This window comes from Cydia pomonella, chromosome 28, assembly GCF_033807575.1.
Source record: "Cydia pomonella isolate Wapato2018A chromosome 28, ilCydPomo1, whole genome shotgun sequence".
NCBI classification, from domain to species: Eukaryota; Metazoa; Arthropoda; class Insecta; order Lepidoptera; family Tortricidae; genus Cydia; species Cydia pomonella.
Genome location: NC_084730.1, coordinates 3,015,344 through 3,031,153, shown reverse-complemented (window position 1 = coordinate 3,031,153; position 15,810 = coordinate 3,015,344). Strand labels below are relative to the sequence as shown.

The 15,810-nt window shown below is 38.7% G+C and overlaps 1 protein-coding gene across 3 annotated transcripts in view; it reads right to left on the bottom strand.

The window, feature by feature from the left end:
• The window catches only part of LOC133532861 (lysosomal alpha-mannosidase-like), a 75,622-nt gene continuing 59,812 nt past the window's right edge, over positions 1-15,810 (bottom strand). For 2 of the 3 annotated variants that reach the window (XM_061871711.1, XM_061871712.1), the window contains exons 22-32: positions 15,212-15,338; positions 14,179-14,306; positions 11,663-11,780; positions 10,149-10,239; positions 9,114-9,185; positions 7,812-7,897; positions 5,531-5,998; positions 4,733-4,910; positions 4,312-4,397; positions 3,218-3,287; positions 1-1,897 (exon numbers count right to left, since the gene is read on the bottom strand). In XM_061871711.1, coding sequence (XP_061727695.1) covers positions 1,777-1,897; positions 3,218-3,287; positions 4,312-4,397; positions 4,733-4,910; positions 5,531-5,998; positions 7,812-7,897; positions 9,114-9,185; positions 10,149-10,239; positions 11,663-11,780; positions 14,179-14,306; positions 15,212-15,338 — 1,545 coding nt within the window. In that variant the 3' untranslated portion in view covers positions 1-1,776. The remainder of the gene's footprint in view (positions 1,898-3,217; positions 3,288-4,311; positions 4,398-4,732; positions 4,911-5,530; positions 5,999-7,811; positions 7,898-9,113; positions 9,186-10,148; positions 10,240-11,662; positions 11,781-14,178; positions 14,307-15,211; positions 15,339-15,810) is intronic. The other variant, XM_061871714.1, reaches the window with a different exon arrangement.

Here is a 15,810-nt window from a genome sequence, read left to right as displayed (position 1 = left end):
AATAACAAAAATATTTATTTATCAGCCCACAAAGGAATAGTAACAATTTCACAGTAAGAGATAACGTTGTGATCCTTTGTGAGAGACTGGAGTCTGAATTAGGCAGGTACATTTATTACAGATCACCAGGCTCTCACCCCGGAGAAAAAACTACCTATTTTATCATAGGATTTGGTACTAAATCTACAAGTATACAACAGAAATGATAATAAAAAGATAACATTTCAAAACCAAAATAACATAAAAAATACATAATAAAACAAAGAATTGACACTTTTTTGCATAGCACAATGTTTTTTACATAAGAGTTGAAAGTATGATTAATTTGTAAATGTGTGTAGTAAATTTTCTCGTATGATATTAATATGCAAATGATTTTTAATGAGATGCTAAGTAATCCTCAATCTGGTTATAGGTTAGCGTTTGTAGCCAATCAGTGATTTTCTGCTTACGTTCTCTTAGTGTGAGAGTATATATATCGGTAATTAATCTTATTGTACAATTTAGAACTAAGGTAATCAACATGACGTCTAGAAAGTCCCAGGTGAAATTTTCGTATACCACAGATCGACGTCGATTGTGTACTCGACGTCTATTTTTCATGAGACTTTTCTCAAAGGTAATGGACTTATGTTTTTTTTAATGATTTAACGGATAAATAGACTTCGTAGTGATAATACTTCACACTCTCTATAAAGATCAACAGTGGGATACCTAAAGGGCTTCTTAAAAATTACCTTTAAGACTGAACGGTGCGCCCTTTCTAAGCGCAGGAGTAAGGTTTTTGCAGCACCGCCCCATGCACTAATGCAATAGGTCAGCAGTGATTGAGCCAAGGTAAGGTACACCATTCGTCGACTCCTGAACGAAGGTTTCTAAAAATATAAATTAATTTCCTAATTTTTTACTTAGTGTATCAATGTGTAATTCCCGACGGAGGTTGCTATCAAATATTACCCAGGTATTTAATGCTGTTAGTGCACGATAGTGAGGAGCAGGTACACTCAGCTAATTGCCCTGGACATCTGTGAGCAATAATTTTCTAGAACTCCGCACTCGGCTGCAAAACAGATGTTGGCAAAAATGTTAAAAATTTAGATTTATCTACATTTAGTGTAAGAAGATTAGATGACAGCTACTGCGACACATGATATAGTGCATTTTCCGATGCCTCTTTCGCGCTTGACCAATCTTTGCCATGTAAAATCAGAGTTTACTTGAACTGCGTTACTTATTGTTCGTAAGTAATAATTTAAGGCGAGTCTATAACTTACTAATAATAGGTTTTACTGAGCTTCCCATTCAGCTTATTTGCATGTCTTTCCCATGGAGGTGGGGAGGAGGCGGGCGCGGAACCGAAGCCAACACGTAGAAGCCCTTTTGACATTTTAATGAAAGACACACACACACCGAGCGGAGGTTGTCCTTGCCCGTGTCATGGGACGCACGCAGAGCCAGCACCCGCCAGGGTGTAAAGACTTGGAGGTTGATGGAATCTAAAATGAACTAGGCCATTGGGATAAAAAACCGAAAGCCTGCCTAATAAAACGGTATGCAATTTTATTTCGGCAGACGGGGACTCGCCCCCTCAAGATGGTCCCCTCCAAAAAGCGACATCTAGCTCAATCAATTTATTATTATTAAGCAAAGAAAGCCCCGGATGGAATGGGCACTTTAAGCTCTTTTCTTTCTCTATGATCGTGTGAAGTTAGTTCAAACGGTAATTCTCATTAATTCTGTCTAATTGTATAATTACTCTAGATCAGTGTAATTAGTCTAGATAACATAGTTGTTCTTGGAAGTCTCGAAGCGTATAACGAAGGTACGAATCTGTGTGGGACGTAAAGTGACCAAGAAGTCCGGGTCCTCGCGGGGCACGGCGGTGCGTCCCGTCGCTCTGGAAATCAGGTCCAAAATTTACAAGCAATCGCAAATTGATATTATCGTATACAGTATGTATCTGAACGTAAAGCAATTACTCATCCGTTAACGTTTGACTCGTATTGAGCAACATTTACTATGGACCAACCCCCCAAATCGCGAAAAATTGACTCTGCCATAGGGAATTTCAACATCAGACCAGCAATTTTTTTTTCGCGATATCAGGGTTGGTCTCATAGTAAAAGTTGCTCAGTATGACCTTAACATTAACGGATTTAATTAAAGCCCGACCAGAAATATATGCTCATTGTCAAGAGGGCGCTGTTATTATTTAGTATGAAAAATTTAGATCCAATGAAATTCCGCAATATGGTGCGTGATCATATATTACTGGTCAGGCTTTAATAGGGTTGTTTCCAATTTTTTGAAACGCTTGTATTACGTTCTATATTAACTAAAAGTTGCCCTAAAATTTAACTTTTATACTAAAAACGGCTTTAAATATGTTAAATTAACAAAATATATTTTGACTGATGCTTTCGCGCCCAAAACGCTGTTTGAAAATTGTGTGACGTCACAGTTTACGGTTTGACACATAACTACATACACACGTAGAAGATACGAACTGTCAACTAACATTTGTCATTTGTTGTTTATCGCCTAACTGTCAACAGTGTCAATCCGAGAGTTGTGACGACATCAGAATCTTCAATGACGTTTCGAGTTTGGTCCCGTTACGTGTGCCAAAAGATATTTTAAATTCAATATTTACAAAAATATGGTCATTACAGGTCCCCTAAAAGTAGTTTAACATGTTCTTATAATTCAAAAGAATTTATTGGGATACAATTCTGCCCTAAGATTTGTAGATGGAAACAACCCTATTGCTTTACCTTCAGATATGTACTGTACCACTGTATGTACTAATGCGAAAAACAGGCCAAGTACCACTCAGGCCGTGGTCAGCGTAGGGTTCCGTAGTTGCCTGTGTCCATCATAATATGCAGACTTAGGCTGCCTATACAGTATACACTGAAGCAGAGCAGAGCAGAGATGTGAGAAATTAGCCCTATATATCCGCTCCGCTCCGCTGCAGTGGACAGGCGGCCTTAAAAGCCAGTTCGAACTCGGCTTCGACCACTAGGTCACTTTTGGTATGGTCACTTTTGCTTTATATAGATTATGATATTTATTTCAATTTATAAATTAATGTGGCTTACCCTAGACATAAAAAAAATGCATTTAACCAATTTGCTAGATCAAACTGATCCCATAAGAGCTCCGTCAACAAAGTTTTGTATGGAGCTCTAAAAATAAAATTACAATGTCCACGTACCTCTTCCTTCTTCCTGCTTCTCTCAGTCGACGCGTGCGCATCCGACCTGGGTCCATGTTCAAGTCCTCAACTACAAAAGAGATTATAAATAAATAAATATTGTAGAAAAAAATCTCATATTCCTACTCTATATATTGATTTATCTTTCACCTGTTAGTGTTTGATCCTTTAGCATTTTCTCAAAGGTTAGCTGGAAGAGATCCCTTTTAGGGATAAGTTCGCCTTTGTACATAATATTTGTTTTTCTTGTTTAATTTTGTCTGTTTTATGTTAACCTGTTTATGTGCAATATGTCCTAATAAACAGGCCCTAAGGAAAGTGTACACGCTCGTAGGGGCCTTATAAGATAAAAATAAATTATTGATTATCTCCGAAGTGGAGTTAATTAGAATACCGGTGTCTTTGAGAAAGTTACCTAATTTAAGCTCAGGAATGCACCCTTGTAATTAATAGAAATTAAAAAAAAGCACGGTGTATATAAGTCGGGAATTGTGGGCGCATCATACAAGTGACAGCACATCAAAACCTTCGATTGTGGATGACGAGGGCTTTCAATGAAATATGATGCTCAACTCAGTCTTTACTGGGCAAGACTGATTACAAATCATAGCACACGTTACACTTCTTATCTTACGCAAGTCAGTGGGTTAGACCCTGGAACCGCCACCGACGTCATCTTCTCCCGTTCCCGTCTGAAGAATGATTGACGATTTGACGACATAACTTCAATTGTTCTCGATTTCAATTGTTTTGACAGCGCACTCTTATGACGCCTTGGAGGAATTGCATCGAACGCCACTCAGGTGTAACCCTAGCTTGCTCTATTTGTCAAATAAGGCGTGATGAAACTAAAGGTGATAGATGGCACGATTCTATCGTTCTCCGACACATATATAATATCCAAATACTTAAATACACAGAAAACACCCACCACTCAGGAACAAATACCTGTGCTCATCACACAAGTAAATGCACTTATTAGGTACCGGGATTTGAACCCAGGACCATCGGCTTCATAGGCAGAGTCACTATACCGACTAGGCCAGACCGGTCATCAACGTGTAAGTAGGAAAAATCTGAAAAAATCAACAGACCTTCATCTCCGCTTTGTTTCTCTTCTCCACTCTCGTACGTTCTTAACCCATAAGGTTCACTCAGCTTAATTTCGTCTTCTTTAGGTCTAGAATAAAACATTAAACATTAAACGTTAGATTTTACCATAGATATAAGAAGAACCGTCTATGATCTGAGGATTTTACTTTTAACTATCATTTTTGAAATAAAATATTTATTTTCGCCAGTGGCGGATTTGCTGTGTTGGCCGGCCTAGACCCAATGCCTTAGTATTTCACCAAGGATGCTCTTCGGTCACCAGTTACGTCAACCAGCCGCGATTTCTGCAAAAAACTTGGGCGCACTGGGACCCATTGGACTTAGAGTTAAAATTATAATACGCCCGAATAAAAGTAGAATAGGTACGCCCATTTAGACTGGTAGAATAGGTACTTTACTCACTCAGTTGGTTCCTTATCTTCGCTATACTTCTTCGATCTCTTTTGCCAACTTGGTCGAGGTTTGACCGCCTTTTTGAAATTCTTCTTCAGTTTAATTACAGTTTTTTTCTTGTAATACATTTCATACATTGACTTAGTAACCCCATCATCTGTTTCATCGGGGTTGATATCGATACGTTCTGTGGATTACGTAGAATTACTGTTTAAAAAACCGGCAAAGAGCATGTCAGGCGTCAGGTCATACTCAGTGTAGGGTTCCGTAGTTACCCGTCCGTCACAATATGATGCCTTGAACTGTTATAACAAGCAAGAGGGTGTACCTTCGCAGCGTATACGTAAGGAATTTTTGCGATAAATCAAAAACGGCTTAGCTGATCATGTTCGCTAAATTTTCATTGAATGTCTTTCATGATTTATTTCATATTTTTGAAACCAATTCCAAATGTGAGAAAGGGAAGCACATTTTTATTTTATTTTTTCGGAGCGGTTTCAAAAATACTCAGTTTATCAAAAATGGTTGTTTTAGACCTGTATTCGTTTTAAAAGACCTGATCCAACGGTAAGTAAAAAAAAAAATTATTCACACACACACACTACATTTTATTTTACCTTTTTGTGGCCATGCATGATTTATGTTATTCATGCCAAATTGCAGCTTTCTAGCACTAACCATGGAGCAAAACCGTGGTGGGACGGACAGAAAGACGGACATAGTAAACTATAATAGTAGACTACGGAACCCTAAAAAGTGTCCCAAGTTTTTATACAAATTTTGGGTGTAAAGTATAAAAACGCTCACCTGCTGGCTTTTGTATATCCTTTTGACTCGACCGTATCGAAGATACATCTTCTTCAAAAGAATCCGTCTTCAGTTCACTTAAAAACTTCCTTCTTTTAACAAATAGCTTCTCTGTTGTCAGTCCAGAGTTATCTCCAAAAACAAAATACTTTTTAAAATCATCTGTTTTATTAATAGATACATCTATTTCTTCAAAATTTGCTTCTGTTGTCAGTTCGTTAGTTTCTTCTACATCAGTGACATTAATAGCAAATATAGAATCGTTAAAGTTAGATTCATCGGTAAGTTCATCACCTTCTGTGGTAATTTCTTTGGCTTCGGAGTCAGCGGCAAACTCATTATCAACAAAGTTTTCAGATATATTGATAGCCCGTTTTCTTCTGTTTTCGTACCTTGTCGTCCTTTTGTGTTTGCGTCGTCGCTCGTTTCTTTTAACAGAGTAGCTGGAATCTTGTTCTGGGTCAACTTCTGCAAGTTTAATAAAAAAATATACAAGGTGTTTGGCATATGACCCGTCAAATTTTTTTGGGGAGTAGGTGGTGTCATATCCTTCCTTTCCGTCCTTGAAACCTTGGTCCAAAATGTTTTTTCCTAAATTACCCAAAATCTGATATTAGAAGCCCCATAACTTCTTTTTGTGTATGGTTTTAAATGCATGGCTGAGTGAAGACCTTTTAGAATAATTTTCTATTCTTTTATATATTAATTTGTGTATAATGATTAATGTTCGTTTTGTGCTAATAATTTTTTTTTTATACTACGTCGGTGGCAAACAAGCATACGGCCTGCCTGATGGTAAGCAGTCCCCGTAGCCTATGCACACCTGCAACTCCAGAGGAGTTACATGCGCGTTGCCGACCCTAACCCCACCCCCCTCGTTGAGCTCTGGCAACCTTACTCACCGGCAGGAACACAACACTATGAGTAGGGTCAAGTGTTATTTGGCTGCGGTTTTCTGTAAGGTGGAGGTACTTCCCCAGTTGGGCTCTGCTCTAGATCTGGAATGACATCTGCTGTGCTGTGTCCTACCACACAAGGCGAGATGACATTCACATTGCCCATACCTCTCTTAATTCTTCTTATATTATCTTATCTTATCATAATCTTATCCTCCTTATCCTTATTCTTCTTAGCTTCATATCTATCTTTTTTATGTTTTACAATTGTGGGCTTATTCAGAATAAAGAATATCTTGGGTCAAATGGATGGCAAGCGTGCGCAAGGAAGAGCACCCACTAGATGGTCTGATGCTGTGAAGAGGGTGGTTGGCGGCAACATGCAGTGCGTGTCCCATATGGCTTATGACCGCATACTATGGATACGGAGCATACATGGTCGCGATGCTCAGCATGGAATGCCTCATGGCATTAAGTCCGCCTTTTGTACTATAAGGTTTTCTTTTGCGCAATAAAGATTAAATAAATAAATAAATAAACTATTATTGTTTGTAATCTTAGTTTCATTAACTTTTCTAAGGGCCACTTCTACCATCCCACTAACCTGGGGCTACCCGGTTAAACCGTTAACCCAGTGTCAAATTGTACTGGTAACCATGGTAACTCCAGGTAAAGCCGGTTAATCCTGGGCGAGTGAGATGGTGCAAGTGACGCTAATAGATTTAAGATTTAAAGACATGCTAAAGTAATGCAGAATTTTAGAAAAACTACTCACTTAGTCAAAAAAGATGGACATATGATTTGATCAAAAGGTCTAATCAAGTCTCCATGGTACAATAAGGTAAAATAAGTACATAAAAGTGATTTCTTTGTTAAAAAAAGTAAAGTCGATTATTATTCTTCGTAAAACCCTTTCAACTGATGTTTTCAATGGAACCCTTTCAATGGATAGTGAATAAATTTTTCACCTTATGCCCATGTGACGGTAGAGAAACGACGAAGCCATATATGTTGACTAAGATGTAGAGTTTGTGAAGTTAGGGCTTGTAGAGTTAGAAGCTTGGCTCTACAAGGGATCTAATAACTTTTTGACAATGCGAGCCTTATGGTTTCGCCTTGGCAACATTTTCATGTAAAATTTTTGATGGGGCAAATAAGATAAGATTAAGATTTTTGCATATTATTATAATTTATTAGTCAATTTTGAATTCACTAGTTTATTATTTGTAAATAGTTACCACTAGTAATATTAGTATTAAGATGATTGCAATGGCCTAACAGGGTATCATGTACCTACTAAATAATGTATTATACCATCTTCTGTAATGAGCATGATCGCAATAAAATATGAATATGAATATTTCTACTTTCTATTTATAGTGTACCTGAATCCTTGTGTGCAGATTTTACATCCTCTACGTAATCTACATCTTCTGATAATATACCGTCATCTCCGCCGGTGTACACGTATCTAAAATATAAAATAAATAAATATTTATATAGGATAGACGATATATATCACATCCATTATATATATCGTCGTCTAGTACTATTAGTACCCACAACACAAGCCCTTATTGAGTTTACTGTGGTACTAAGTCGATAGGATAAATTCATAATATTTATTTATTATTAATTGCATTAAGTTTGTAGGTACAGTCTGAAGACAAGATAAATTCGTGCTTTGAATTTGTACGGCTACGTGTATTATGCGGAAATTTCTGGAGAAAATTGATTTCGTCTAACTTTCATTTACACTACTTCAAATTTATAATAACAAAAATGTAGTTTATGAAAGTAGAAGTACAGGATATGTGTCATACAAAATTACAGCAGTCCAAGCATTACGGAATTTACAAATAAGAGCTTTAAAATCAGTGCTTTACGTGCGTTTACCTAAACGTCCATCAGAAAAAAAAACATTACTAATTAAGTGAGTGAGTCTGTTTTCAATGAATTGATTTATTAAAATGAAAGATAACAAGACGTGGTAATAGAAACAAAAGGTGTACGATTTCATCGACTAAATCTAGCAATTTGACATTTTTGCGACTAAAATCGATAACGGCCTCTTAAGTACAGTACAGTTACAGTACAGGTACAATAGGTTAAAAATCGGATTTTTTTTAAATAGTCGCAGCGCTTTTTTGGATCACATATCGCAATACGGCTGCCATGACATTGAATTGCCAATTTTGAGGCCTTTCTCAAGGGACTATATCGGTTCGAATTCAGAGTTTTCGACTTTATCCCACGAACAGGTAAGTATAAGATGCACTTTTTAAATTTGTAACAAATTATGTACAATAGCAAACAATACGAAAATAGCTTCTAAAAATCGGTAATATCATGATTGAAGGAACTTAGCGATTACTTTTGTTTTATTTAAACGTACAAAAACCCACTTCATCTCACAAAACAAATTTCAGAGTGAGAGAAGAATACGGACTTACTAAGCCTTGACCTGTGACGATTGTACAGTTCGCTGTAAGTCGCGCCTGACACTAGTCACGTTAACTATGACGCGCAACGTGCAAGTGATCAACGCTTTACTTAGGTAGGTATTATTTTAATAATGCCGTCTCTTTTACGCCTTTTGCTGCAGTGATGTTGGAAGCATTATTTTCGCTTGTTATGTCTATAACTTTTTAGTTGGTATTAAGTACATAATATTTGTTAAAACGTACCTGGTACTCCAGTCCATCTGCCGAGCCTCCTCTAGCCACTGATTCGCTCCGAGCGTTGTCTCTCTCACCGACCTAAAGCATGCCATCATCACATATCTTATCATATACAAATAAGGTCAACGTGGACGAAGTCCGTCTATCATGTAAGACCGTGTACAAGCTCTTTCGTTAGACATATAGATATATCGCATCCTGGTCATGATTACGGATGGTCAAATGACTCAAATACACATGAGTCCGTACTCAGGACTCGTCGGAAGTTGCTTCAGAACGCAAGCGCCATCTGTGACGCTGTTCGGAGTCTAGGAGAAAGGCACGAGAATGGCGAGAGGTCATTCTACTTCCAGCAGTTGCAGAGTGCGCTAGTCTCTTAGGAACTGTACCGGGTTTCGTTAGAACTACCTAGTTGATTTATGATTAAAATTAAATTGATCAAATCTCACCTCAATAATAAAATTATAAACAGTATTTTCTTGAGTTTTGATTTTGATAGTTAACATGTCCGAAAGAATATTTCATACTAGCAGTTTTACTGCCATCTTTCGACATATGATTAAAACTTTTAGAACGCCATTTGACTTTGATCCGTACTCTTTCACTGATATGTATTAAATATCAAAAAGTTCTTTTGGCAACTACAAAACTTTTCTTTGACAATCCCCCTCAATTTCAAATTCTCTTTGTCCAACCTCACTGTCCAAGGCCCTAAATCACGCAGCCGCGGTAGGCCTAAGAAGCGCTGGCTGGACGTCGTGACAGCGGGCATGAAAGAGAGCAATCTCACACCTGACGATGCCGAAGACCGGGCAAAGGGGAGAAGATTAAGTAGGAAAGCGGACCCTGGCGCTAGGCCGGGAAAACGCTAGGTTGAAGAAGGAACTGAAATTTGGGTAAAGATGTTTAACGAAGGGCGCCAAAATTCAAACTCGCTCTACCCTGATCGAGAGCTCGAGCCGGCGTTAGTGGCACCACTGAACTAGCACCATTCTTAGTGCCCGTAAGGCCCGTCCTTAGATATATGTCACTGTGACTTACTTGATTTTCAAATGCTGAAAGACTGTCCTGAGTTCCACGTTGATGTGTGTCGGAAGCGGCATGTCATCCGGTAGCTCCAGTCTTTGAGTAGCTTCAAAAAATATTTATAAAGTTAGGACGGTAAGCACGAAGAATTTGGGTACATTGACCCGCCTGTTTCTATCTCTATCACACGTGCATAATTAATTTTATTTCTGTCCCGTTCCTGATGCCGGATGACAATGCTACTGGCAATACAATTACGCGCGTCCTTACTTAAGTTATTAATTTTTAATAAATGATAGAAATATTTAACGTTTTTCTTACTTATGTAGAAAAAAATGTCATTGAACGTTATGGGTACTGGTAACTGAAGTGAACCAAATTCATTTTTTTATTTGTTAAACATAGGTATAGTCGTTAGATTTATAGCTTGCCCCGAGCGGCTAATCCTTTGTCTATTGTTAAGTAAAACCGCACGTGCTACTACCTGCATAAAAATGGTCCGGTTACTTTAACGGGTTATCGAATTACAACTCCTAAGGCAATTGAAATAAGATTCAAAATGAACAAATTGAAAAATAATTTGCGATTCCTTGTGTGGTCCCTTTACGGTTACTGAGTGCCGACGAGTCGAATGTTACAAAACCAGTCTAAAATGTGTCCTCGAAATGCGTAACAAAGGCGCGTTATCGGAGATCTACACTGGTTTTTTGAGCGTCAGACTGGCCCGCGCTCAGGTGCCAATAAGAATTATACGACCCTTTTTTGCAGGTAGTGGTACGTGCGGTTTTACTTAACAATAGACAAAGGATTAGCCGCTCGGGGCCCGCTACAAATCGAACGACTATATATAGTCGTTAGTGTTCAAGCTGACTCATACGGCAAACTCATCATCTATTGTAAGTAAAAACGCACGTGCTACCTTACCCGGTTATTGAATTTTTATTTATTCAGGTAATTACAAAAACTATATCTAAACTTATTTACCAAGTATCGACAGTATCGTTAAACCAGTCGGGTTTGTCTCGATAATCCATTCCGTAGTAGATTTTATACAAAAAAATAATTATTTTATAGCAAAAACATAAGAAACTGTTCATCACTCCTAAAGTAATTAAAGGCTTATAACCATGTTGGATATTAATAATTTGACTTTTAGCCGTCTAGATTGCCTTATAATTGAGACATCTCAAATATAAGTTTGTCAATGGCGGGTATTTTTCCCTGTCACTCTGATTACGTCTTAGTGAGAGTAAAAGAGATTCGCGGTAGGCCCCCTGACCACCAGCAGCTTGGGCCTTGCCCCGCTGCTAGCGGCAAAATTAGGTTAGGTTTTTTAGAATACGTGTAAAATAATTTTGTATTACTCTTGTACGTGTTTTTGTATTTTATTTATATACCAATATTATAAGATAACGTAACTTAAGTTAAAAGAGAAATAAAGGAAAGCTAACAATAAATGTTGGCATTGTATAAAGACCTCTGGAGACTATGGTATGTTTAGTATCGGTATGGATATTAGAGAAGCTTACTCCTATCGTTCTTCTCCAAGGTGTTCTCTAGTCGGAGAAGCACGGAGCCAGCCTTCCACGGCTCCAGGGTTAGTATCCGAACGTGTCGAGGCAGTCCGTGAACGCGCAGCGCTGAGAACTGGACGATAAAAAATATTTATGATGGGGAAACCGGATATGTTAAATTTGGAGGTACTCGAGCGTCGTAGAGAGACCTATTGGAATCGTAAGATCCGATGATAGGAAGAATAAAAGGTTATATAAGGTTTTCTTTTCCAGTGCCAAGCGGACCCCAGGCCGTGAGCCGTGGCAAAACGCCGGGACAACGGGAAGAAGAGAAAGAAAAGCGGAGGTTGGAGGGTAGTTAAAAAAATCGTTAGTAGATTGGTAGATTGTGGATTTGGTCATTTTGACCCCAGTTAATGAATTGTCGTATTTTCATATAAATTTAAATGTATTCAATTAAAACAACTATTAACGTTAATACACACCTATTAACTTTATGCAAGCACGTGTACCTACCTCTAACTTCAATTTTCATGTTGATATTTTCACATTCACAGTAACAGTAACAGTAGGTGATACCTACTGTTACTGTTACTGTGGGCTTGCACAGTTTCACTTTTAATATTACTTACTTTGTTTTACTAATAATATTTCTGTATATTATTTTGCAACCAACGGATAACTGTTATTGGCCTAATACTATGTAAAAATACCTATGTAAATTATATATCTACGGCTGTTGTTGTCCTGAATACCAATAAAATAAAAAATAAATAAAAGTAAATTTTGTAATTGCAGTTTATGTATAGTTAGATTACCTTAGTCTGACTCTAAAGTCTTCCCTCTAGAGACACGCCGTCGTCAATTAATATAGGAACGTGGTTTTTTCGTAAACGTTTAGCCTCCATAATCCACGTCAAAGAACACTTCTTTTCCTGTAATTGGCATTGTCGTTTTGACAATATGGTGGAAGATGGACCACAAATATATCCTTATACAGGTTGGGCAAAAAAGAAGTATACATTTTGTTTTTAAAATTTAACTATATCGAGTTCCAAGATTATTCTTCTTCTTCTTCCTCGCGTTGTCCCGGCATTTTGCCACGGCTCATGGGAGCCTGGGGTCCGCTTGACAACTAATCCCAAGATTTGGCGTAGGCACTAGTTTTTACGGAAGCGACTGCCATCTGCCCTTCCAACCCAGAGGGTAAACTAGGCCTTGTTGGGATTAGTCCGGTTTCCTCACGATGTTTTCCTTCACCGAAAAGCGACTGGTAAATATCAAATGATATTTCGTACATAAGTTCCGAAAAACTCATTGGTACGAGCCGGGGTTTGAACCCGCGACCTCCGGATTGCAAGTCACACGCTCTTACCGCTAGGCCACCAGCGCTTCAAGTTCCAAGATTATTATTGTTTTAAAAATATATTATTAAGCGTTGGCAAATACATGTGGAACATAATGTCTGACATATGTCCACCACTAACAGCAGGCAAATGTGAGCCCTTATCATCGCAATTTTCAGAATATTTTCGGCTTTATCTTAGTAAATTTGTGTCGGATGGCCGGTTTTAACTGTTTAAATTTCATCAGCTTGTTAGCATAGACACTTAATTTTAGATGGCCCCACAGAAATATGCCAGCAGCTTCAAAATTTGGGGAATTCGGGTGCCAATCAGAGGTAGACATTTGGCAGAAATTATCTTCCGTATACAATTGCCAACTCTGAAAAATATATTTATGAAAAATATACTTTTTATAATATATTTATGAAAAAGTATATTTAATAAACTGTGCACTAAATATAATAAAAAACAAAGTGTATCACTCTTATTTGCCCAACCTATACATATAATCATAGCGGGTAGCAAGAATGAGACCTATCATTTGTAAAAGCTATGCACTCGATGAGTGTAGAAAGGTCTGTTAAATATCTACAGACATTGAGCGGGGCAGACAAAATAATATTCTTTTATACAGTGTCTATTAATGTTTCTATCGTTACACGGCCATTTCTTCCCACTGCCAGCGATGTGCCACACGGCTCTTGGAACGTCTGCTATTCCCCTATAACATGGATACTATACCCGCTTGTTCCTCATGCTCTCCCATTTTCCCCGGTTCAACTTGTCAGCTGCAGCAGCGAAGACCCACGGCTCCCATTGCCAGCTATGAGTCACGTGACTCACTGGCTCTTGGAACGTCTGGTTATCCCCTATAACATGGATAATGTACCCGCTTGTTCGTCATGTTCTGCCATTTCCTCCGGTTCAACTTGTCGGCTGCAGCAGCGAAGAGTCACAGCTTCCACTGCCAGCCATGAGCCACGTGGCTCGCTGGCTCTTAGAACGGGAGCTATTCCCCTATAACATGGGTACTATACCCGCTTGTTCCTCATGCTCTGCCATTTCCTCCGGTTCAATTTGTCAGCTGTAGCAGCGAAGACCCACGCCTCCCACTGCCAGCGATGAGCCACGTGTCTCGCTGGCTCTTGGAACGTCTGGTCATCCCCTATAACATGGATACTGTACCCGCTTGTTCCTCATGCCCTGCCATTTCCTCCTGTTTAACTTGTCAGCGGCAGCAGCGAAGACCCAGGGCTCCCACTGCCAGCTATGTGCCACGCGGTTCGCTTTCTCTTGAAACGAGATCTCTTCCCCTGAAACATCATCAGTTTATTACTATGTTCGTGGTACAATGACAACAATGTTCACTTCACTTCACTTTCACTCACTCGAATTCACTTTCATCACCCCCCGTCCAGGATGTGAACTCCGTTCCTCCCGTTCTCTCAAACTCTCGGTTCCTTCTCACCGTACTGGTTTTATGTCTAACTCTTTCGCCGTTGAGGCAATCCGTCTCTGGAATTCCCTCCCTCTCTTTATTCGACAAGCCCCAAGCAAACCCGTTTTCAAACGACTACTTCGCAAGCATCTTCTGTCAGAAGAACTTAAATAAGGTTCACCATCATGTATATGTACATAATTATATGTATTAGTCTATCTTTTATACATTATATAAGTAGTAGTATTTAACTATTTATATATTTTTAATATTATTTGACTTCACGTTAAATTTTTTCCTTATTATTTGTTATTATTTTTTCCTGCACCAACATACACAAATGTCTCTGTTTGACCCAATGGTTGACTGGTAGAGAATGCCTTTTGGCATTAAGTTCGCCATTTGTACATTTTTCTTTATGTGTGCAATAAAGTTTAAATAAATAAATAAATAAATGTTCGCGATCCCACGACGCCTACCCAAACAGGATATTGTGGGAAACGCCGGTGTGGATTCAGTGGGTATTCTCCTCCCCCTCTTTCGCCAAAGGAAGAGCTGGGAGGTGAGAGTCCCACATACCTCCAAAATGGGCCCACGTCATGCCCGGGGAACGATGCATAACTATGCTATGCGAAGTACATATATACAAATACGAGAGGTCTTGCTCTACGACGGAATTCCCCACAGAAAAAAAATTATTCCGGTCTTTCCCACGTTCACATTATAAGATCCGTGTGATTCCTGGATAAGAGTGTCGAATATAAGAAAATAACATTGTACCATCCTGATTATATTTGCCGAGGAACAGCCGATGCTGTCCGTGGACCACCAGCCCCGAACCGTGTTCTTCCTCGTTCAGGGTCTCGTCCAAACCGAAGCCATCGTCAGTCAGGAGTCTTCTGTGGACCTGAAGTCACCAGCATCGCAATCAATATCACAATTATTGACCGAGAGAGAGCGAAAGTTTTCAATCCAGCTCGGGATATTTTCGAATGCTGTTTTCTTTACAGGTCACATTTGTCAACCGATTCTCGTGATTTTTTTTTTAAATAACGGAGCCTTGGGCGTTTGTGAGGTCTACAGCTCACAGTGCCACGAATATGTACAGTCAGATGCAGAGAGAGGTCACCTCTCTTTGCAGCTGACTGTACTTACTGTACAATTTTCTATGGTAGAAAAGTGAACGTACAGTGAGTTGCGAAATTACATGGAAAAATTATGAATGAATTCATTTATAAAGTCGCCATGCAATTATGTGGCTGACGGTACGTAAAACCTAAAAAGTGTGAATAGTAAAAAAATAAAAAATAATGTGTGTTTCGGAATTCAGAATGTCCAGTCTTCAACATCTGTAAATTGATTTCCGGAATATAAGAACC